We start from the raw sequence: 24,259 nt of genomic DNA, 5'->3' as shown, positions 1-24,259 counted from the left end.
CACTGGCAGGTAGTGGTGTTATCTGTTGCACCACACCAGTGTCAGTGAACACATACATTTAGCAGTGGGCAGCCACCCGGGAAGCGACTGGGGGTTCGGTGCTTTGCTGAAGGGCACCTCAGCCACGAATGCTGGTCATGGGGATCAAACCAGCGACCTTCCAGCAACCTTCCAGTCCAACAGCCACTTCTCTAACCTATAGGCCATGGGTTAGTGAAACGGCCAAGGGCCTGGAAGGTGCCCTTGAGGTGCCCCTGAGGTGCCCTTGCCCAGGTAGAAAAGAGAAGGGGAAGACACTACCAACAGAGAGGCGTTTAGGGCTCTTTTTCGTTGATGACCTGGAGAACATCCTGTACAGACGAACCCGGAATTACACAGAACTGTAATGTCCTCTTATGAAGACGCAGTCTCAAGAGGTTAAATGCAAATGCTGCTTCTGTAGCTCTCAGCTTGTCCAGAAATGTGGGGATGTTTATAGCGTGATCTGTATTTATGACAGCAGTGTAGTGTAAAAGTGAACTGCATTCCAAAACTGTAGGTGCAGCCAAAAACAAACAAACAAACAAACAAACAAACAAACAAAACAACAATTTTCACATAATGCTGCTTTAAAGCATTAAAGCAACATTACAGAATATTGGCATTTTTTGGGACGCTGTGCTCCCTATTACAGCTCAGCGGAGCATTACAATGATTTTGAAGCTGATATTTTAGGCTAAAAACGTTATATAGCTTTATTCTATATGTGAACAGAAGAATGTCATAATCTACATGTTACCATACACATTTTACCCCTTTACGTACAGCATCCCAAAACCCCTTGTTCAAACTCCAAAACCTCTGGAGAAAGTAGTGGGTGGGCGTCATTTTTGTTTTAGCAGTGAGTTGAGTGAGTTGTGTATCTTTGGGTCTTTAGGTTTACTTAGCTTGTGATTTTAGCTGCAGAATTCGGGCTTTAATAACCGTGTACAGCTGAGCTGCATGGAGTCTTTTAGGTTTGCTGTAAAAGATCTGTACCTGCAGCGCTCCTTAATTAGAACTCCGTTTATCAGCGTAAGACTGGCAGATTGACAAAATCGACAGTAAGATTATTTTAAAAAGACCTTCTAGAGGAACAGGATAGCTATTGTTCCGAAAAACAAAGCTCGTAACAGCCCAGCGTACAGTTAGTACGCCTTAACAGGTGGTCTAAAGGAATAAAACTCCACAACTAACATCATTACTTCCCTTTCTTTTTACTTTCAGGACATCAAAAAAGCATCTGCTTCAACGAGCAACAAAGATAATTCATAAAAAAATGGATCTCCAGCTGCTCCTACTGTAGAGATCCTGAGTGAAAATGAGAGCAAGACAATAAACTACTTCTACAACCGCCATAAACGCAAAGCTGTAGAAGGGACAGGCCGGGTTATTCAAAAGCACACACATCAGGGCATTAATTTTTTGGATAGAGAACACGGCATTTATCATTTGGAATAGATCAGGCTCAAGAAAGCTCTGTAAGGACTCCACAAGCTTGCGTAAAGTCCTCAGATTCACCTGGGAGTCGTCTGAACATGATTCTCAGTTAGAAAGAGACACAACTGAACACATCTGACCTTTCTGTACAAAGGCTGGAAAGTGGTCAATGTCACTAGGGGCAGGTACCCTGCCTGCTATCAGCAGCCGGAGCCAGAGAGAGCACAATTGGCTTTGCTCTCTCCGGCTCTGGCTTCTGATATCCTGGCAGCATTACTCTGACTTTTTGACATGGTCTTAATCTGGCAGTTGTTTTTTACATTGTGCCCAGATTTCATGACGAATGGACCAATAGAAACGCCCCAAAATGACCTAAAATAAAAGCTTTTTACATTGACTTCCATTGAAAATTAAGAAGCTGCCTTTTTGAAGTTGCCATTTTTGGCACTAAACTACATGTAACATATGCAATTTGACAAAGTCTTGCATATCATTTTCACACATAACCGCAATAAATTGTTTACTCTTTGTTGTTTGCTTGTTTACAAATAACTGGTTTGGACAGTAAACACTGGTTTCTTCAGCTGGTTGAATACAGGGAGCAACATCACCGATACAGAGACTCCAAAACTGGCCTAAATGTCCGACCCCAGGCTGGACCTGGCTGGTGTAAAGCGGCTCGGGCATGTTGTCCTGTCAGTCACACTTAGTAGCGAGTGTGTGAGCACGGGCCGGGCGGGCAGACGCTGGGGAAATGAGCTCTATTACGGCAGGCGGCCGCGTCGGGGCGCTGAGATTGGAACGGGGCCTTATTGTCTGTGCTTGGGACAAATGGGAAATGATGGTCTGTTGGGAATGGTATGTGTGTGTGTGTGTGTGGGGTGTGTGTGGGGTGTGAAATCATTACAAACTAATGGCACCATCAAAGCCACAATGACAAGGGCACTGGGGTCCGTACGTACTTATAGAGACAAATGATGAAGTGGGGGTGGGCTGGAATGGAGAGGGTGTGGGTGGGTGTTTATAGAGGAGATGTGAATTTAGCGTGTGTGTGTGTGTGTGTGTGTGTGTGTGTGTGTGTGTGTGTGTGTGTGTGTGTGTGTGGCTTGAGGCGGACAGGATCAGTACGGTCAGTAATGAAGAGAGTAGGACACTACAACGCTCTTTCCAGAGCTCTAGAACTTCTCCTCCTCTCTCTTTAACCTCTATCCATCTGGTCCAGTCCTCCAACACTCCCTATGGGACTCACCATTACACACACACACACACACACACACACACACACACACACACACACACACACACACACACACACACACACCCTCCCTCTCTCTCTCCCTCTCTCTAACATGTGTTGCATTGCATATAGAAAGCTCAATGTTTTAAACTATAATTACCACACACACACACACACACACACACACACACACACACACACACACACACACACACACACACACACAAACACACACACAACTGCAAAGAGATACACTACGTGGACATAAGTATTGAGACACCAGCTCATTCATTGTGTCTTCCACCTGATTAGGCATGGTGTCAACAGGTTCATATCCCAGTCCTTTTCACATACCATGCTATTGGCAGTACTTCTCTACAGGGACTTGACAAGCAGTGTGTGTGTGCATTTGCACATTGGTTTTAGGAATGGGTGCAACTTAGAGTAGCTGAATGCATTCATTAGAAGGGGTGTCCACAAACATTTGGACACGTAGTGTACCTACACAGACGACCACTGAGAGTGTGTGACGGCATGAAGTGGAGACAAAAAGGCCAACAGGAATTCTCACATCAAAGGAGACCGAGGTGGAGGAGCCAATAATCCCATAGATACTTTACAAACAAGAGACAATAAAGACATCAGACAGGCCGACAGAGAGACAGACAGACAGAGTGACAGAGTGAGAACAAGATAAATGAAAAAACTTAACTTTTAATGGAATTTAATTTAAAAGATTTAATTCCGAGTCTTTTTGGAGCATTTCTATCATGACAACCCTAAATCCTAACCATGACCTTAAACTTACCCTTTAATCAACCCTAAATCTTAACCCTAATCTTAAACTTACCCTTTAATCAACTCTAAATCCTAACCCTGATCTTAAACTTACCCTTTAATCAACTCTAAATCCTAACCCTGATCTTAAATTTACCCTTTAATCAACTCTAAATCCTAACCCTGATCTTAAACTTACCCTTTAATCAACTCTAAATCCTAACCCTGATCTTAAACTTACCCTTTAATCAACCCTTAATCTTAACCCTAATCTTATTATTTCATCAACACTGAATCCTAAACTTAATCTTTAATCAACTCTTAAGGTTAGGGTTAAGAGATGAGGATAGGGTTAGGACTTAGGGTTGATTCAAGGGTAACAGTAAGGGTAAGGCTAAGGTTAGGTTTTATTCAGGAATAAGGTTGGGGTTGGGATTAGAGTTAGGTTGAGGGTAGGGTTAGGATTTAAGGTTAAGGTTGGGATTTAAGGCTGATTCAAGGTTAAGGTTAGGTTAGGTGTAGGGTTAGGTTTTAGGGTTGATTCAGGAATAAGGTTGGGGTTAGGTTAAGGTTAGGTTTATGATTTAGGGTTAAGGTTAGGGTTAAGTGTAGGCTTACATTCATTAGACAGTCGACAATGCACCATCCAAGTGGCCTCTGACCTCCTAATGTGGTTGGAGTGATCCAATCACAATCTGATCACAAAGCATCTCAGGGTGTTGACACCTGGCTTTTCACCAACACCGCAGGTAAACGCCAGCTGTAAACAGGCTCTCCGGGAACGGCAGGACGGAAATCAGTGATTGGTGTCAACACTAAACAAATCTAATCGAAACGTTTTTTTTGTTTGTTTCGGAAACACGACACAAATAAACGACCCCCAATCCAATCAAGCGAGAATCACGGTGCAGAGCTTAATTAGGGAACGAGGGGTCGAAAGATTTGCTGGGAAAAAAAAGTGATAATGAAGTGAAGGAGCTGAGAGAAGTTAGGAGGAAAAGCGAAAGCAGAGGATTCGGAATTCTGATTCTGTTAGAGCTGGAATAATTAACAACTCCATTAAAATTCCCAGCACAGAGCAGAGGTGGCACACAACACTCCTGTGAAATGCAAATCAACAGAGAGAGAGCCCACGAGACAGAGAGAGAGAGAGCGCGAGAAAGCAAGAGAATGAAGAAAAAAAAAGCAAGAGAGAGAGAGCGCGAGAGAGTGAAAGCAAGGAGGAGGGGAAAAAGAGAGAAGGGGAGCAAGGAACTAAAAAAAAAAAAAAAAAAAAAAAAAAGAGTCAAAGAAAATGAAAGAGAAGAGAGAGAGAGAGAGAGAGAGAGAGAGAGAGTGTGAGAGTGTGAGAAAGAGAAAAGTGCTAGAGAGAAAATGAGGTAAAACAACGAGAGAAAGAATAAGAGAGAAAAGAGAGCGTGCGAGAGCACAAGAAAGAGAGCGAGAGAGAAAAAGAAAGAACGGAGGGAAGAAAGACAGATGATGAGCGAGGGACTAAAAGAACAAGAGTCCAAGAGAAAGAATGAGAGACAGAGATGAGCGGGGAAAGAGGGGGTGGGCAAGGGAGTAAAAGAACCAGAGTCAAAGAGAGAATGATAGAGAATGGGGAAAGAAAAGGGAGCGCGAGAGCGTAAGAGAAAGAGAACGCGAAAGAGAGGCAGAAAGAGAGGCAGAAAGAGAGGCAGAAAGAGAGGCAGAAAATGGCCAAAACAACAAAGAGAAGAGTTGGAGAAAAAAAAGAGAAACTAAGAGAAAGAAGGGAGGGGGGGTGCTGTCGTAATCACACACACACACACACACCCCTAGATAGACACACTTCACACTTCTCTTCCAACCTCGTAACAGCTCTGTTTAACACTGCGATTAAAGCCTGGCCGAACGTCCGGCAGCATTAATCTTTATTACAGGCTGGACTGACAGAATAACGGATGAGCATGACGCTGCAGACAGGGCAGGAGAAACAGCGTCCAAAAATACCCCCTCCTGTTCGGACCCCTCTTCACCCCTGCAGGAACACTGTGATGAATTCACGCATGACAAGGAATAACAAACACTCCTCGGATCTCAGAGCAGAACAATATATCAGCTGCTGAGAGCTCCTGAACCCGAGCCTCTTTAAAATTCATCACTTTTGCGAGAGCGGACACTTCCTCAGCATTAAAACCCGCCGTAATTCACACCCCTGTAAAAGAGATGTCAGCGCAGACCCTCGAATACAAACACATCGCGCGGAAAAACAGAACCCGCCACATATTGACACACATGATCAGGGTGAAGGTGAACAAATGATTAGCGGCGCTGTACCTTATCATGCCTCAGATCATTGACACCTGGGGGGTGGGTGGATGATACGGCTTGGGAAAACACACTGGGAAGAAAGAGATGTGTGTGTGTGTGTGTGTGTGTGTCTGAGAGAGAGTAAGTGAGCGAGCGGTATAAGGAAGGGTAGATGAGTTAGAGGAGTGAGTGAGTGTGTTTATGATTGTATATTTGTGTGTGTGTGTGTGTGTGTGTGTGTGTGTGTGTGTGTGTGTGTGAGGTATAAGGGAGGATAGATGAGTAAGAGGAGTGAGTGAGTGTGTGTGTGCATGTTTATGATTGAATATTTGTGTGCGTGTGTGTGTGTGTTTATGATTGCTCAAGAGAGGAGTGTATGTGGGGAGTGTGAGGATCACTCAAGCCTGTAATGAAAAGTAACAGTGATAGCTTTGAGCCAACACCAATCAGCCATAACATTAAAACCACCTCCCCATCATCGAGACAAGGATCTGGAACACCCAGACGTTAGCAGCAGACCCTTTACGCCGTGAGGTGGGTCTTCCATGAGCATCACTGCCTGATGTTTTGGAGATGTTCTAACCCAGTTGTCTAGCCATCACAGTTAGTCTAGTCAAAGGTTCATAAGCTTGCTCATTTTCCTGCTTCCACCACATCACCTTTAAGAACTGACCTTCACCCAAGGTTCACCTGCCACCCAATATGTAGATCCCAGTCCTTCACAGGTGCCACTGGAGCCAGATAATCATGTTATTCACTTCACCTGTCAGTGGTTTTAATATTATGGCTGACTATTTTACTAAGAATCATAGTCACTGTCCAAACCAATCAATATTGCTCAACTGTGCAGAACCAGGCGTTTTTGAGTGCAGTTACGATGGACCATCAATGCAATACGCATCGTGGGAATATGGTTATCCCACAATGCAATGCGAAACACCTGGAATAATTATTAGAAAAAATGGTGGATATCTATGTATGTGCAGCAGCTACGCCGTATGTTGGCATAGCAACTTTCTCACTTCCTGTTTGTGAGTGAATATTTGGTGCACTAACCTGCACTATTAGGATTAGTATGTAGTCTATGCCTCTTCTAGTATTAGTGTGCAGTCCTCAATTGGGACACAGCCACTGTGTTTGGTGCCTGACAAGAGTGTTACTGCCCTAGTTTTGGCTTATGGATACAACAAAAAAAATCCTACACTAACAAGTACACTTCTAATGGTGGTGCACTATTTGTGTACACTATTAAGTGTGGAAGTGTGCGGTTTGGAACGCAGTGTTTGTGTTTGTTGCAACTGGCAAAAGTGAGAAAATCTGACAGTCGTGGCCGAAAGCAGGCTTGGAATCAGATGGTCACCAGTTCAATCCCCTCGACCAGCAGGAAGTCGTGGAATGGGTGGGGGTGATGGGGAGGGTGAGGAAACAGCCATGTATTCTCTCTTAACATTCCCAGCGGAGGTGCCCTTGAGGAAGGCACCTAACCCCCAATAGCACCATACCTGCTGAGGTGGTTGCCCACTGCTACTACAGATGTGTGTGTCCTCACCACCAAGCCGCTAGTGTGTTCGGACTGCTGTCCGATGGCTGTAAAAGTCCACTTTAGGGTCCACTTTGGGTCCAGTATGAACTCTTACCTTCGGGTCAGCAGTCAGCAGTTTGAAGGCTGCGTACACCTGGTTCTCCTTCACCCCTCCTCCCAGGTCCAGGAAGTTAGCCGGTTTCCCGCCATGCAGGTCGATGATGTCACAGGTTGCCATAGCGAGGCCGGCGCCGTTGACTGTAACAACAGGGGCAAAACTTACTTATGAGGACGCATGAACGTGTACGTACGGCTGTTTTTTTAACACTAAATGTCCAAATGTTTGTGGACACCCCTTCTAATGAATACATTCAACTACTTCAAGTTGCACCCATTGCTGACACAGACGTGCAAATGCACACACAAAACACATACAGCTCGTCTAGTCCCTGCAGAGAAGTATTACCAATAGAATAGACTCTCTGGAGTAGATGAACATGAACCTATTGGCACCATGCCCAATGCCAGGTGTGGGTTAGAGAGGGGGATAAAGCTCCCCAGCATTGAGGTGTGGAGCAGTGGAACTCTGGTGTTCTCTAGAATGGTTGGGTGGTTGGTGCTCCATCCAATACTTCTGTGATGAGTTGGGGATTATGAGGTGGGGCGGTAATCAATCATCCAACATCCTGACCTTACTAATGCTGCTTTTGGTACTGTATGCAATCAAATCCTAACAACAATGTTCCTCCAAAATCTAGTAGAAATCCTTCTCTCCTGAACAGTGGAGACGGTAACTCTAACAAAGGCAGGATACATTGTTAATAGCCTTGATTTCAGAAGCCTTGAATGAACAGGTGTCCCAAAACTTTGGTCCATACAGTTTTCACAGTGACTGTGAACGGAATGCAGACGTCCGAAGAGTTCACTGCCTCTTAAAGCTCCCGTACAGAAGGGTATTTCACCAAATTGGACTTAAACATTTAAAACATATGTATGGTGGAGGGATACATGTAGGGCACTCCCTGCCAAAATAGTCCCAAAATAGTCCCCATCTCACATCACGGGTTGAATTATGGTGGAATTTAGAAAATAGGTGGAATTTCCCTTTCACAACTCAGTGTGCCCACTAAGAGCAAAGAGATATGCTGTGTTCTATGGCATGAGAGGAAAAAAAAAATACTGCACTGAAAACCCAGCCAGGCAGTCAAACACATTAGTAAATTAGACTGGAGGTGTTCTGAACATCAGCTGTAGTAGTAGTTGTGGTGTTATAGCTGGCCCATTGAGTCTGCCTCATTACTCCAAGCTGTAGTGGAGCCAGATGCTCGAGTGTTTTCCTGCAGCTACAATCCAGCTCTGGTTCTGCTCCTCAGCGTGAACACGGCTGCTTGGCAAGCGATCCCGAAAATGGTCTCAATAAAGAAAAACTCGCTTTAGCAGCTGTCACAAGTTTTAAGGGAACCTGGGAACTACTGTGGGCGTCTAAACCTATTCGAGAATCGGATATGACGCTAGTTTTTCCTCCCCAGTCCCTGTTACTGAAATCTTGCGTATTGGCTGATATCAGTCAGATATTTCTTCAACATATCGATACCCAGCAAAACCAATATGCCATCCCTATTTAGAATACAGGCTGTTTCGATGGTTACTCCTCTGAAATACTGCAAGTAGTTCGAAAGTCAGACAGTACCTTAAATCTGCTCCTGCTTTCAGGAAAGCTCAAAAATGGTGAAGCAAAAACACATGATAGAAGCATCATCACAGTTATTAATGCATCTATCCATCAATTCACACATCCATCAACCAATCAATTAATCCACCCATCAATCTATCTCTCGTTTCATAAATCAGTCAGTCAATTCAGCAACTGATTTATCGGTTCATTCATTCATCAACCCATTAATCAACTGATCAGTCTATCTATCTATCAATTCATGGATGCATCAATCAGTCTATCCATCCATCCATCAACCAACCAATCCATCCATCAATCTATCAGTCAACAAGTACATCAATCTTTCCACTGATCCATGGACATATCAATCACTTCATTCATCCATTAGTCCATCAACCAACCCATCTATCAGCCCATACATCCATTGAAGCATCAAATAATTCATTCATTCATCAAACCATTAATTTATCAGTCTGTCAACCAATCCATTAGTCCACTAACCATTCCATCCATCGAACCATTAATTCATCCATGATTCCATTCATCAATCCCTCCATCTCCACAATAATTCCCCAATTAATCCATCCATCTCCACAATAATTCCCCAATTAATCCATCCATCTCCACAATAATTCCCCAATTAATCCATCCATCTCCACAATAATTCCCTAATCAGTTAATTAATCTCCACAATTCCCCAATCAATTCATCCATCCATGATTCCATTCATCAATTCCTCCATCTCCACAATAATTCCCCAATCAATTCCTCCATCTCCACAACAATTCCCGAAATAATCCCTCCATCTCCACAATAATTCCCCAATTAATCCCTCCATCTTCACAATAATTCCCCAATCAATTCATCCATCTCCACAACAATTCCCCAATCAATTCATCCATCTCCACAACAATTCCCCAATCAATTCATCCATCTCCACAACAATTCCCCAATCAATTCATCCATCAATCCCTCCATCTACACAATTCCCCAATCAATTCATCCATCCATGATATGATTCATCAATCCCTCCATCTCCACAACAATTCCCCAATTAATCCCTCCATCTCCACAACAATCCCCCAATTAATCCCTCCATCTCCACAACAATCCCCCAATTAATCCCTCTATCCATGATTCCATTCATTAATCCCTCCATCTTCACAATAATTCCCCAATTAATTCATCCACCCATGATTCTATTGATCAATCCCTCCATCTCCACAACAATTCCCCAATCAATCCCTCCATCTCCACAATACTTCCCCAATGAATCCCTCTATCTCCACAACAATTCCCCAATCAATTCATCCATCCATTATTCCATCCATCAATCCCTCCATCTTCACAACAATTCCCTAATCAATCCATCCACCCATGAGTCCATTCATCAATCCATCCATCTATCAGTCAACCAATGCATCAGACCCTCAACCAATCTATCTGTCCATTAATTAATCTATCCATTCATCTATCTATGGCTGCAATCAATCAATCAATCCAGCAACCAATCAATTAATCCATCAATCCATCCATCTATAAATTTACAATTAGATACATTGAGAATAATCACAGAAACGAAATGTACTGTTAATGAATTACATCGCTTGGAGCACGTTGCGGTTTGCTGTTGATTATAATTATAATTATTAAAGTAATTGATCTATTAAACACAGCTACATTTCAATTTCAATTCTTACTTTGGAGGAACTGGGGTAACTTTCCTACAATCCACCAGCAATACAATAACTCCACATTATAAACTATTCATATTCTGATGAGGTCTGTTACAGCCCGTGGGCAGTGTCAGTGACCTAGTCTCTTCTTTCTAGGGGTGTAAAGAACCTCTTTTGTTTGACCCTCCAGTCTGAAAGTCGAGATTTCTAAAGAGATGCAGCTTTAATGACAACTCCAACCATCGCTCTCCGTCTCGTCGAGGCGTTTCCGGAGGTTTCTCACTAATTGGAAACCACTGCTTCTGTCAGGTCCCATCAGGAGCTGTTAGATAGCTGCTTAAGAACCTGACTGGAATAAAGCCCATGTGGTTACACTTTCACAAAGTCCAATAATTCCAATAAGATCAAAATAAAACCCTCCAAGATAAGCCGCCGTGAAACTGGAGATAACGACGCCCCAAACGTGTCTTTATCACTCTCTCAACACTTCATAAAGGACTGCAGCTCAATCTCCTACTTTCTGTACGGAGGAAAGAAGGAGAGTTTCTTACCGTTATCCACAGAGACTGGGACGTGAGGCATGTATGTCTCCATACAACAAAGAGCATCAGGCGATACGTTACAGCAGATGTTACAGACATCTTCCAGAACACACACTTCCCATTACAGATCGCACGATACCAATTTTCCTCAACTGCATCTATATTGAAATCTTGAGTATCAGCCAATAGGGATCTTATTTAAAACTACAGCACTTTAAAATAAGCTCCTGCTTTGAATTGAACCAATTCACTTAAGATGAGCATCTAAAATTAGGCCATCACCCCCTCAACCTAATCAAATGTCCCGTAGTGTGATGGTGTGGCAATTTCAGGATAGACTTGTTACGGGATTGGCTCAAATACATTCTTTTATTCTCTCCGAGATCCCACTCAGCATTTTATTCATGATGAATGGACCAATATTAAAACGCCAAAATTGGAATAAAACAGATGTTTATGAACATTATTTTCAATCTTTTACCAAAGTTCGAGATCCAAACATACTAACAGCGACGAACAGACAAAAATGCAGGGTTTCCAAGCTTCATTATCGGCAATTCTGCAGGCCCCCTAGTGGTTTTAAATCTGCCACCAGAAGCATAACAGCATGTTATTCTCCTCACAGGGAAAAGTGAAACTCCTTGTGTGAGCCACTGTTTCTATTAATACATAAAAAAAAGTCTTCGGCTTCTTGTGTTTCAGGATACACTATGTTTTTTGTTTTTCCCACCAATCAGTTCCAATCAGACTTTTTACTGTTACTTTTTACTGTTACTAAAACTTACCACACTCACGCTTGTAGCTCTTTAATTACAGAGTTAAGTCCATCTGTTTAATCTTTCACCCTTTTCTTCAATGCTCAGGACCCAAGACACCCCCCCCCCCCCCCAAGACCACCAGAGAGCAGGCATTATTTGGGTGGTGGGTCATTCTCAGAACTGCAGTGACACTGACTGTTAGTGTTAGTAGTGTGTGCAGTCCTGGTTCGCCTGAATGCGACACAGCACTGCTCCTGGAAATGGATTGGGCCACTCACTGTCCACTCTATTAGACACCCCTACCTAGTTGGTCCACTTTGATGTAAAGTCAGAGACAGAAGCTCGTTTCTATTGACGCAGTTTGTGCTGGTCATCCTCTAGTCCTTCATCAGTGCTCACAGGACTCTGTCCACAGGATGCTGTTGGCTAGATATTCCTGGTTGGTGGACTGTTCTCAGTCCAGCAGTAATGCTGTGGTGTTTAAAAACTCCAGCAGCACTGCTGTGTCTGATCCACTCGTACCACCAGTGCACCACACACTACTAACACACCCCCACCATGTAGTGCATATGCAGAGAAACAGATGGACTACAGTAATTGTTGAACTACAGAGTGCTCCTATATGGTGAGTGGAGCTGATATAATGGGCTAAGTTCACCGCAAACCAGGGTTGCTCATGATAAAATAGCCGAACGCACCGAAGCAGGCGATGTTGCCGTCCAGGCCGATGTATTTGAGGTCATATTTGGCTGCTTCAGTTTCTGTGGGGTCGCTTTCGGCCGTGTCATCCATGGCGAAGACGGCCTTCTGGCGGAACTCTGCATTGTCATCGAAGTTGATTTTGGCATCGAAGCACACAACTGCAAATACATGTGAAAACACAGAGAAACACAACAGCATCAGCACAGGCAGGGGTCATTATTTTTAGTTACACTTTATTTAGATCATAACTGATCACTTCTTCTTTATTCCACTTTACGTTCAACCTTCAGGAGGATGGGCTACGACTGCAGGAGACCACATCAGGCTTCAGGACAGCCAAGGCCAGAAAGCTGAGGCTGAGCAGCAAACACAGGCTTACCAAATCTGGTCAGTTAAAAACTGGTCTGATGAATCTCGATTTCTGCTGAGGCTTTCAGATAGGTAGGGTCAGAATTTGGCACCAACAGCATGAATCCATCCAGTCCAGGCTGTGTTATGGTGTGGACAATGCATATCTTCGCATGTCACAAAGCAAAATCATCTCAAAATCACACAGGATAGTTTATATTGATCATAACTCACACAAAAAACACTTTTTGTAGCTATATAACAGCGAGGAAATGTCAAATATATAGCGCTTAATGGGTTTTCATGTTGTACCATTGCTTATAGGAATGCAGCTTTAGTCTTTAGTGTTCAGTATCTGAGCCCGCTCGTCTCTGCTGCGTACAGCCTGACAGTGCCTCCAAGGGAAATATTACTATTTATGATGAGCTCTGCTTTAACGTTTCACTGCCGGACACTGTTCAGAGCAAATTAAACCTCAACAGTGAGCTACCTTCCCTTAGGCCAACACGGCTCTAAAAACACAAAAGGGCCTCCTCTCCTTTTCACCTCTCAGTCTGAAGGGCTCGCTTGGAAGAGGGGGGAAAAAAAAGGTAAAATATACATGATTAACCTTGAAAAAGCTGCAAAAACAACAACACATGAATTCTGCTTTACTGCATTAAAGCGATAGTTTGCTAAAGAATCAAATACAGTGATACACATGAAGCTACGGCCGCTAACAAGCAGAAGAAGCTCATACGCCACCAGTATGGTAGTATTAGCATTGCGTCTAAATCATTATATAGTACATACACTATGTGGACAAAAGTGCTGGGACACATGCTCATTCATTGTTTCTTATGAAATTTAAGCAGTTTATTCTGCTTATGTTGGAGTACTTGTCTCTACTGTCCAGGAAGTCAGATTTTCAGCCCACTCCCCATCTGAAAATCCCTAAAATATTAGATGGAGCACCATCATTCCAAAGAACACAGTTCAATGCTGGTGGGCTATATCACCCCCCCCCCCATCCCCCCTTCTAGCCCACTGATGGCATTAGGCAAGGTACCAATAGCTTCATGTTTATGTACTCCAGAAAGTCTTATTCTATTGGCAATACTTCTCGACAGGGACTAGACAAGCTGTGTGTGTTTTAGCCCAGGTTTAGAGAGAACAGTAATAAATAAAATAAACCACATAAATAAGTATATTCGAGATTACTGAAAAGCTCATACTTTGAGAAGAGTGTGATGATTCGGACTAACTGGTGGGGTACTATCTTACAATGCAGGTGGGGTACTAATGCTTGAATGCTACGAAGCTAGCCTTGTAGCTCCAGTGCAAAACTACAGAAGCAAAACTTCAGACATGTCCTCAAACATGTCCTGACTGATACTAAAGGGGAAATTAAACTGTGCAAATTTGCCTTTTCACCAAACTATCGCTAAGCCAGGCCGGGCCTAGGCCGTTCCCCCTTGCCCCCCCCACACACACACCCTGCGCTGAATCCTATGATCGATCTCCTCCCTCTATATCACAGTTCTTTCCCTAGAGATGCCATCATCCGCAGGCTCGTACACGTTTCAGCTCCAGCCGTTATGGGTGTGATATAATGGCTGCTACAGAGCTCAATACAATCATTTAGGCAGCGACCAGAGACAGGCTGAGCATTCATCACTGTGCATGCACACACACACACACACACACACACACACACACACACACACACACACACACACACCACACACACACACACACACACACAGTATAGGAGACTCCGAGCTCATCCCAGGCCCAGGAAAAGGGGATGATAAATCGGATGGGAGGAGAGGGGGACTCTAATCAGAGTCGACTGTAGACTCCACTTCTCTCTCTAAGTTTCTCTTACTTCTCTCTCTGCCGCCCTCCTCTCCACGTTTATTCCAGCTCTCCTTATATGTCTTATGTTTTCCTCCATTTCCTCTCTCTCTCTATCTCTCGCTCTCTCTCTCTCTGCCCATTTCTCCCATCCATCCACCCCCATCTCTCTTTTCACATCCCTCCTTTGACCTCTCTCCATATTCCCCCCTCAATTATTTCCTTGCTCTTTTCCTATATCACTCTACCATCCCATCTCTCTCCTTCTTACTTCCTTCTTTCCTCCCAGGACTCTCTCGCCTACCTCTATCTCTCTCCCTTAATATTTCACCCTTTCTCTCTCCACCTTTTCCCCCATCACTCTCTCCACCTTTTCCCCATCACTCTCTCCACCTTTTCCCCATCACTCTCTCCACCTTTTCCCCATCACTCTCTTTCCATCTCTCCACCTTTTCCCCATCACTCTCTCCACCTTTTCCCATCACTCTTTCCATCTCTCCACCTTTTCCCCCCATCACTCTATCTTTCCACCTTTTCCCCATCACTCTCTCTCTCCACCTTTTCCCCATCACTCTCTCTCTCCACCTTTTCCCCATCACTCTCTCTCTCCACCTTTTCCCCATCACTCTCTCTCTCCACCTTTTCCCCCCATCACTCTCTGTCTCCACCTTTTCCCCCATCACTTTATCTCTCCACCATTTCCCCCCCATCACTTCATCTCTCCACCTTTTCCCCGCATCACACTCTCCACCTTCCCCCCACCCCATCACTCTATCTCTCCACCTTTCGGAATTGCTGTGGTCTCCCCCTCCCCCCCCTCACTCTCTCCACCTTTTCCCCGCATCACTCTCTCCACCTTTTCCAATCCCTTCTCTTTCTATATCTTTTTTCATGTTTATCAGTCTTTTCCAATCCATGCCTCCACCTTATCCCATCTATGCCTCCACCTTTTCCCATCAATCTCTCCACCTTGTCCCTTCTTTTCTCTTTCCGGCACCCCATCCACCCCCCCCCCACACTCTTTCTATCTCTGTGTTTTCTATCTCTTTCAGGTTGTTCGTGACAAGCCCCGCTTCTTTGCTGATTTGTGGTTTTCAGTGTCTCACTCAGTCTTTGTCCCACCGGACAGAGAGACCGCTGATGAGCACCGGACATGTGTGAAAGAGAGGAGGGGAGGAAGAACGGAAAAACAGGGAAAGAGAGGGAGAAGTAATAAAGAGAGAGAGAGAGAATTTAAAAAATGTAAAGACATCAACAGAGAGAAAGAGTGTGTAGGTGAGAGAGAGGGGAACAGACAGAAGACCGGCAGGAGGGAAGATGGAGCGAGACAGATGAGTTTTAATCAAACGCGAGGCAACAGAAGCAGAGTGTGGAGCAAACGCCTCTGTACTGAACGAACACAAACAGACTGATAATCCACACTGAACACACTTCACTGCACGTTCAGCTCAAAAGAGAGAGAGAGAATAAACACATTTCACTTTGTCATTTCCTGCCACAACAGAACACTAATAATGTCTTCTCTGAAAAACTCATCAAATCAGGGAGGAAGAAAAGTGAGAGCGAGGAGACTTTTACAAGGAGGTTTTCCAGGTGGTTGCTATTGTACCCCAAGTACCCCAGTTACTATGAAGTTGCTAGGTGGTTGCTATGGTGTTGCTAAGTGGTTGCTACAGTGTTGCAAGGAGGTTGCTACTTTACCCCAAGTGGTTACTATGAAGTTGCTAGGTGGTTGCTATGGTGTTGCTAAGATGTTGCTAGGTGGTTGTTAGTGCACTGATTTTGTACTCCACCTGGTAACCATGAAGCTGTTGGAGCAGGAGCGAGACAAGGAGTCGTTTAGTGTCAGACTGAACATAAACATCACCAACATCACTGGCTGCTGTGGTATTCCAGGTGGTTCCCATGGTGTTTGTAGTTGGTTGCTAGGGTGACGCTAAATGGTTGCTACAATATTGCAAGGAGGTTGGTATGATTTTCCAGGTGGTAGCTATTGGGGTTGATAAGTGGTTGCTATTGTAGCCCAAGTGGTTACTATGAAGTTGCTAGGTGGTTGCTATGGTGTTGCTAAGAGGTTACTAGATGGTCGTTAGTGTGCTGCTATTGTACTCCAGCTGGTAACCATGAAGCTGCTAGAGCAGAAGCGAGACAAGGAGACGTTCTGACGTGTGAGACTGAACATAAACATCACTGACATCACTGGTTGCTGTGGTATTCCAGGTGGTTCCCATGTTCCCATGTTGCTAGCTGGTTGCTATGGTGTTGCCAAGAGGTTGCTATTGTACCCCAGGTGATTAGCATGAAGTTACTAGGTGGTTGCTATAGTGTTGCTAGAAGGTCACTAGGTGGTTGTTATTGTACCCCAAGTGGTTCCTATAAAGGTGCTAGGTGGTTGCTAAGGTATCCAAGTTGTTATCGATGACAGACTGAACAGAAACATCACTGATACATCACTAATTGCTGTGGTCTTCCAGGTAGTTCGTATCAAGTTACCAGGTGGTTGCTATGGTGTTGATAGGAGGTCACTAGGTGGTTGCTACAGTATTGTTAAGTGGTTGCTATTGTACCCCAAGTGGTTCCTATAAAGCTGCTAGGTGGTTGCTATGGTTTCCAAGTAAGTATCTATGGCATTGCTGAAGGCATGCTGAAGAGGGAGGAAGTGCAAGAGAGATTTTGAGCGAATGAAAAGAGAGCTGGGGAGAAAGAGAGAGACAGCATGTGTAATAGAGAGAGAGAGCACAAGAGAGAGCGTGTAAATATGCGAGAGAGATACCGTATATACTATTATTACTTAAAATAATTACAATTATAATTAAAATAATAACTAATTAGTTGTAAACAAGTTATTATTAATTATTTCCCATTGTTGTTTCTTGAGAGGAGCGTTTGCCCCAAGATAGAGATAAGGCTAATGACTGAGTCCACCTATATGCAGCCTTGAGACACACACACACACACACACACACACACACACACACACACACACACACACACACACACACACAATTAGCTGCTCTTTCAACTCCGAGCAAGACTGAAAAACAAACACAGTGACTCACACACAGACACACACACACAGACACACAGAGACAGATACACTGCCTCCCTTGTCATGCACAAACACAGTGATGTACAGTGACTAACACACACACACACACACACACACACACACACATTTGCGCAAGAGCACTGCAGCAGTGTGAAAGCGTCTCACCTTGTCCTTGGGGAGTCTCCCCGAGTGGATTGACTTCCACTTGAGTGGCGTCGACTTTCAGGAACAGATCATAGAGCTTCTTAATCTGATCTGCAGCCTGAGAGAGAGAGAGAGAGAGAGAGAGAGAGACACAGAGACAGAGACAGAGACATAGAGAGAGAGTAATTACCCCACTGCAATCAAACACACCAGGCTGTCCCTGTCCATCATCCTAACTTCACACACCACATCACACAAACACACAGGCAGGCATGAATGCGGAAACAATGAGCTTTGTGAAAATCACTAGACATCAGGAGAAGGAGTGTGGGGACTAGCGGTGTCCAACACTGACCATTAAGCTGCAGCAGCAGAGCCTTGTTCGAACCTCAAGGATTTGTTTAGGAACTTGGTCATGTTCCTTAAATCGTTCCCCGATCAATTCCGCTGCTATCCAGGAACACCATGGCCATGAAGGATGAACGATGACCAGCTACACTGACCAGAGCATCTCGCTCCATCCACCAAACTTCTCTCTTGCTAACAGTGCATCCAGGTTCGATCACTTCTCCAGGGAACTGCTGCACATGTTCCTGGTTGTCCACGTGACGTCCAAGAAAACAGGACTTATCAGACCAGGTGACCTTCTTCCATGTCTCCAAGAGATCTAGGTCAGATGTGTCCTTTGTAGGTCCTCTAAGTGTGGATAGGAGTTGGCATGGGCACTCTGACTGGTCTCTGGTCGACTGCCCCTTTTCGAACCACTGCTGGTAGATTCTTACCACTGATTACCCGGAGCCCCCTTTTCTTTAGATTTCAGACCCAGTTGTCTGGTCATCAGGATTTGGCCCTCTAACATATTAGGCAGGTGGGTCTAATGAAGGTGATGGGTAAGCACATAAATCTGAGCCTCTAGGACAAGAACCAAACTGTGTTGATTAGGTGACTGGATCAGAACACCTCCGAAACATCAGGCAGGTCTTGTCGGGCGTTTTCTTGGTATGCAGTGGTCAGTACCTACCAAAACTGGAACAAAGGAAGGGCAACCAGTGACAGTGAAGCAGCAACAGGGTCATGTTCACCCAAGTGGTCACTGAAGTGATCCATGGAGACCCCACCTTATATCTTATAGGACTGGTAGGATCTTAAAGGACCTGTTGCTCACAAATATTTGTGCCTCATACAACCTTAAGACAGCTTAAGAGGTCTTGTGAAGGCCATGCCGCGACGGTTCAGAGCCGTTTTGGTGGCACGAGGGGAACCTACACAAGATTAGACAGTCTGTGTATAGTGTATATATCTGTGTATATTCCAGACCTTGACATTTGCTGTTGTTACATGGTAATAAACCTTATATGACGCTTGCTTGGAGAAGAGCAGGATGTCCAGATCTAATCCGGTGGGTCAGGATTGGGGCTGATCCAGGAATATTTCAATCACAATCCAGTTCTTTTTCTAACCGCATTTTTCAGAGCACCACCTGGTGTCCTCAAGGCGCCATTAATGGACATCACCGACAGCTGGCTACAGCAGTGCGGACGCTCTCAGAAGGTAAATAAAGGAGTTGAGGTTCTGCAGTGTGGAGCTATTTTACATTGGAACATGAAAACAGACCATAATATCTGAACCTTTAAAAAATGATCACTGAAATGTCTGTTTTACCAGCGGGAGAACCGCACACCTTTCTTTGTGTTTAAACCAGCACTGAAGAGCACATTCAGAAAAGAGTGGAGGCTAATGCTAACGCTAATACACACACACACACACACACACACGCTATAGAAACCCCAATCACACACAACACATTCACCCACTATAAACCAGTTATTACTCACCAGATACCAGTGCATAGTGTGCCCCGCTACACTAAGAGATTTTATTGAACGGATTAATCAGCAGCTTATCTGATCTAAACTGTGGGACTGCATTATTTATACAAACACAGAGATCGGATTGGGTCTGGATCAGCTCAAACTCAGCATTAAAAGACTAGGATCGGATCGAGGGGGTTGGTGGGGGGTTCAGGGCGAAATAACCTGATCAGGACATCCCTAGAGAAGCGGGGTGTTTGAGGACGGCAGGCAGGTCAGTGTAATACACTCCGCTCTTCCAGCGGCTCATGTTAACAAATCCCATTTTCAAAAGCCTCGTGGAGATCAAATGAAATTTCTCCATGTCCTTGCTCCAAAGAAAAGCAGAGCGACAATACACTGCAACACTGCTCACGCACATATACACCCACCCCCACCCCCACCCACTGCCCTTTTTTGTCATCTTATTGCACTTCAAAGTAATTGAAGTTATCTAAACCATATTCCGCCTCCAAAAGCATCCTAATTACAGCTAAGCTGAAAAGACGTTTGCAAATGAGCTTTATTAAAGAGACGACTTTAGCAGAAACAAACTGACACGCCGCACACTTGACTAATAATTTCCCTCTCCTCGGGCTGCTGGAATCGATGTCTGAAACCACAGGCACGTACGTACCCCCACACACACACACACACACACACACACTCTTAGAGCAGTTTGAGCTAAAGCTCTGCGTTCATAGCCCTTAAAACGTGGCTTCATTAAGTCGATTTATACATTTTTCTGATTTCCGCATCCCAAGTGAGTCGGATTCCTGCGCGCTACTCTCAAACAGTAAAGGAATTAGTCTTGATACGATGCCATTCCGCAGAGCACGGCGGAGAAGTGAAGATAACATGGAGATGTAGAAGACAAAGGCATGAGGGAAGCTCAAGAAGAAGAAAAAAAGAAGAAGATGGAGATGAGGACGACGATGGACGACGGTGAAAAATACAGTGAAGACGACAAATACGAAAAAGAAGAACTGAAGGAGATGACCAGTGAAGAAACCGAAGACGGTGAAGTACATTAGGATGACAAAGAAAACAGGAAGAAAATAAAAGAACCAAGAAGGACAAGGTGGACGAGCAGGGGGACGAAGACCAAGAAGAAAAAGAAGACAAAGACCTGACGAGGATGAAAAGAAATAAGTTGATGACATTCGGGGGCTCAGAGAGGCTCCGTGGTCTACTGTGCTGCCACTGTGGCCTGGGGGAGCCATGCTGCTTTGCCATCAGCAGTCAGAGTCAGAGAGAGCACAATTGCGAGGCTATGCTCTCTCTGGGTGGGTAGATGGCGCTCAATCCTCAGTCCAGACTGGGCCAGCCCAAGCCTTTACGGGGCCCTAAACAGATTTTCTTTTGGGGTTCCCCCATACCACCACCTAAGCACCAGATCATCATTCCACAGGCTACATTGTGTGTGTGTAACAGACCCACTAATTAATAATAAATACATTTTTAAAAAACGCTTTTACCTATGTAATACCATTTTGATTTATTATTCAATGTTATTTTAAAAAATCTATATATTTTTATTCCAATATCTTGGTGCTCCTGGGGACACCCCTGGTGGCGTTGGGGCCCTAAGTGGCCGAGTAATCAGAGTATGCCTTGGGCCGGGTCTGGTTCAAGACCTTGACATTTGCTGCTGTTGCGAGATGTCCTCTCATCACTCTGAAAACGATGGTCAGCACGGGTGGCTAGCACGGTGGAACTGGGAATGTGGCTCTATCCTCAGAGCGCGTTGACTGCCTGGCAATGCTGCATCGGCGGCAGGTCAGAAAGAGGTGATAGCTGGCTTTGCATGTTTTATAGTCCTTACCATTCTAGTGCCGGGAGCATTGCTAGTTTTGGGGGGAGCTATGAACCGGTGGGTAAACTGGCAGTTCCCAAAAACACAACAAGTCTTTGAAACAACATTAGAACCAACACCCAGGTTCCAGACAGGGTGTTGGGGCCCTAAGCGACTGCGTAATTTGAGTACGCCTTGGGCCGGCTCTGGTTCTAGACCTTGACATTTGCTGCTATTGCGAGACAGTTGACTGGTATCATTACTGACAATACATTCAGGTTAGTCTAGTCAAGTTAGCAGAGTGTAAACAACACCGCAGTTAGATATGGACCAATCAGTTCTTGGGGCCGAAACAGTTTGTCAACTTTTCGAGGAGCAAGAAGGCTGAAGACTAGGGTGATGAGGACAAAGAAGACACAGAAGATGGAGGCCTTTGAATGAGACCAAAGATGAAGACGAGGATGCTAAGAAATGTCAATGATGATGATGATGATGATGATGATAGAGAAGAGGAATACGAGACCAAAAATTTAGAAGGAGTAGAAGGATGGGGACGAAGACAAACAATGGTAAACATTGAAGAAGAGGTCTTTGAATAAGGACAAAGAACAAAGATCAAGACGGCAAACCCATGCAGTCTGGTTGTGGACTTTCCTCTATACAGTTTACGCTGAGTCAAGGTCTTCAGAGGAATTGAAACTCGTAAGGAATTCCATTTACTCTCGAGAAGGTGGATTTCTTTTTTCGCATTCACGTGGAGTGCCGAGCGCAGCGCCACATACTGTTTTATGTCCTGCCCCATTACCTGAGTCTCCAGCGGCCCTTTGAAGCCCAAATTAGCTGCCATACGCCGAGCCTGGTCGTCTCGAACGCCTTCGAAAATATCTATGGCTTCCTGTGAAAAGGGAGAGAGAGAGAGAGACAGAGAGAGAGAGAGAGAGGGGAGAACCATCATCAAGCCTAATTTGACACAAAGTGGATGTTCGTATTAAAATGGTGAGGGTTGCAATTATGCGGTGGCAGACTGCCAGCCAGAGAGAGAGCGCGAGAGGCCGAGAGAGGGCGAGACAGGGAGGAGGCCAATACAATAGCTTTCTAATTACAGCATGGTTTTCTGACTGAGTAGATCTGAACATTTGACATGACTGATATTATGCGTGTCAGAGGTGGGCACATAGCACGAACCTACTGGGTGCAGAGCTAAATTCTAACCATGTGCATACGTCTGATACTCAGACGGACTCCAGCTATACGGACATGTGGCGAGTGAGTGAGGTATTTATGAGGTATTTATTAGGTACAAACCTGCACTCTAATAGCTCTAACTTGATCCTAAGCCATTTTGGAGAACCTCTATTGCTCCACTCATCACCAACATTGGATACAATGATGACAACAACTGACTGATCCACACTGACCCTGTATCTGCCTTTATACCACCCTTCGTCCACTGTCACAGTCATATCAGCATGTCATGACCACCCCTGGTTTGGAATCAACTCGTCCGTCGGAACGTTACATATGCTAAGTGACAGGGTTTGCTGCACGTACAAATAAGCGAGCACACCAGTCAGTTGTAGCAGAGCGCAAAGCGATCGTTAGGGGTGAAGGACGCAATCTGGCTGATGTCCAAAAGGGCATGATAACAGGGTACCTGGTAAACGCCAACTCTGTGGGATGTTTTAGAGCCGCCGTAGTGAAGGTGCACAGAGAATGGACTTCTCACACACGGAGTGCTAACAGTGAAGCACCACAGGCCACTGATGCCAGAGGGGAACGCTGACTCCGGCGAGTGGTGCAGGGCAATCAATACAGTCACACCACAATGTCTCTCTAGTGTCATTCCCACTGTTAAGTGGGTGGTCATAATATTCTGATATGCCATGGCCCATGGTACTGAATATATATGGTGATAAACCTATATAAAAATTACAACCCATTATATATATTCATATTAATTATGTATGTATGTATTTATTGGCAGAATTCCGCATAATTTCATAACATGTGAATGAAGGAGTCAGTGAGGAAAAATGCCGGGAACAGGCCGGTCAGTGTACCGTACCTTAAAAATCAGCTCTGGAGTTCTGGCCGCCACTTCCTCAATGTCCACTCCCCCTTGCGGACTGCCCACCATAACAGGCCCGTTACACGCCCGGTCCATCAGGATGGCAAAGTATGTCTCCCTGGAGATGTCCAGAGCCTCCGCCACCATCACCTGCATCATACGCACAAACACACACAGCATTTCTTACATTTACATGTCAGACACAGCCTTAGTGTGGTTTGCTCTTGACTGCTGAAGTGAGTGATGAAGACTTCACAAACATCCTGTTGCTAATATATTTAAAACATGACATCACAATATTTTTAGGCAATTAAAAAAAAAAAAAAAAGGTCAATATTTTGCCATGCAGACAATGTCGGCGAAGTCGACATTGTCGAAGTCGATTTGGCTTATCTTGGGTGTAATCTAGCAAAAAAATGGAATATTCCAAAATTATTGGAAATATATTTATATAAGATATATATTATATAAAATTATAAAAACTATATTTATATAAAATGTATAAATATATAAAAAATTTCATATGCTAAGTTCAGAGCGATATA

General features: G+C 44.5%; 1 protein-coding gene across 1 annotated transcript in view; it reads right to left on the bottom strand.

The window, feature by feature from the left end:
- Window positions 1–24,259, bottom strand: part of suclg2 (succinate-CoA ligase GDP-forming subunit beta) — a 128,300-nt gene that overhangs the window by 42,944 nt on the left and 61,097 nt on the right. Inside the window, 5 exon segments of the mRNA XM_072665650.1 lie at window positions 7,387–7,529; window positions 12,621–12,782; window positions 18,023–18,119; window positions 22,452–22,541; window positions 23,712–23,864. Of these exon segments, the coding sequence (XP_072521751.1) occupies window positions 7,387–7,529; window positions 12,621–12,782; window positions 18,023–18,119; window positions 22,452–22,541; window positions 23,712–23,864 (645 nt within the window).

This window comes from Salminus brasiliensis, chromosome 21, assembly GCF_030463535.1.
Source record: "Salminus brasiliensis chromosome 21, fSalBra1.hap2, whole genome shotgun sequence".
NCBI lineage: Eukaryota > Metazoa > Chordata > Actinopteri > Characiformes > Bryconidae > Salminus > Salminus brasiliensis.
This window is presented reverse-complemented; position numbering and strand designations above follow the sequence as displayed.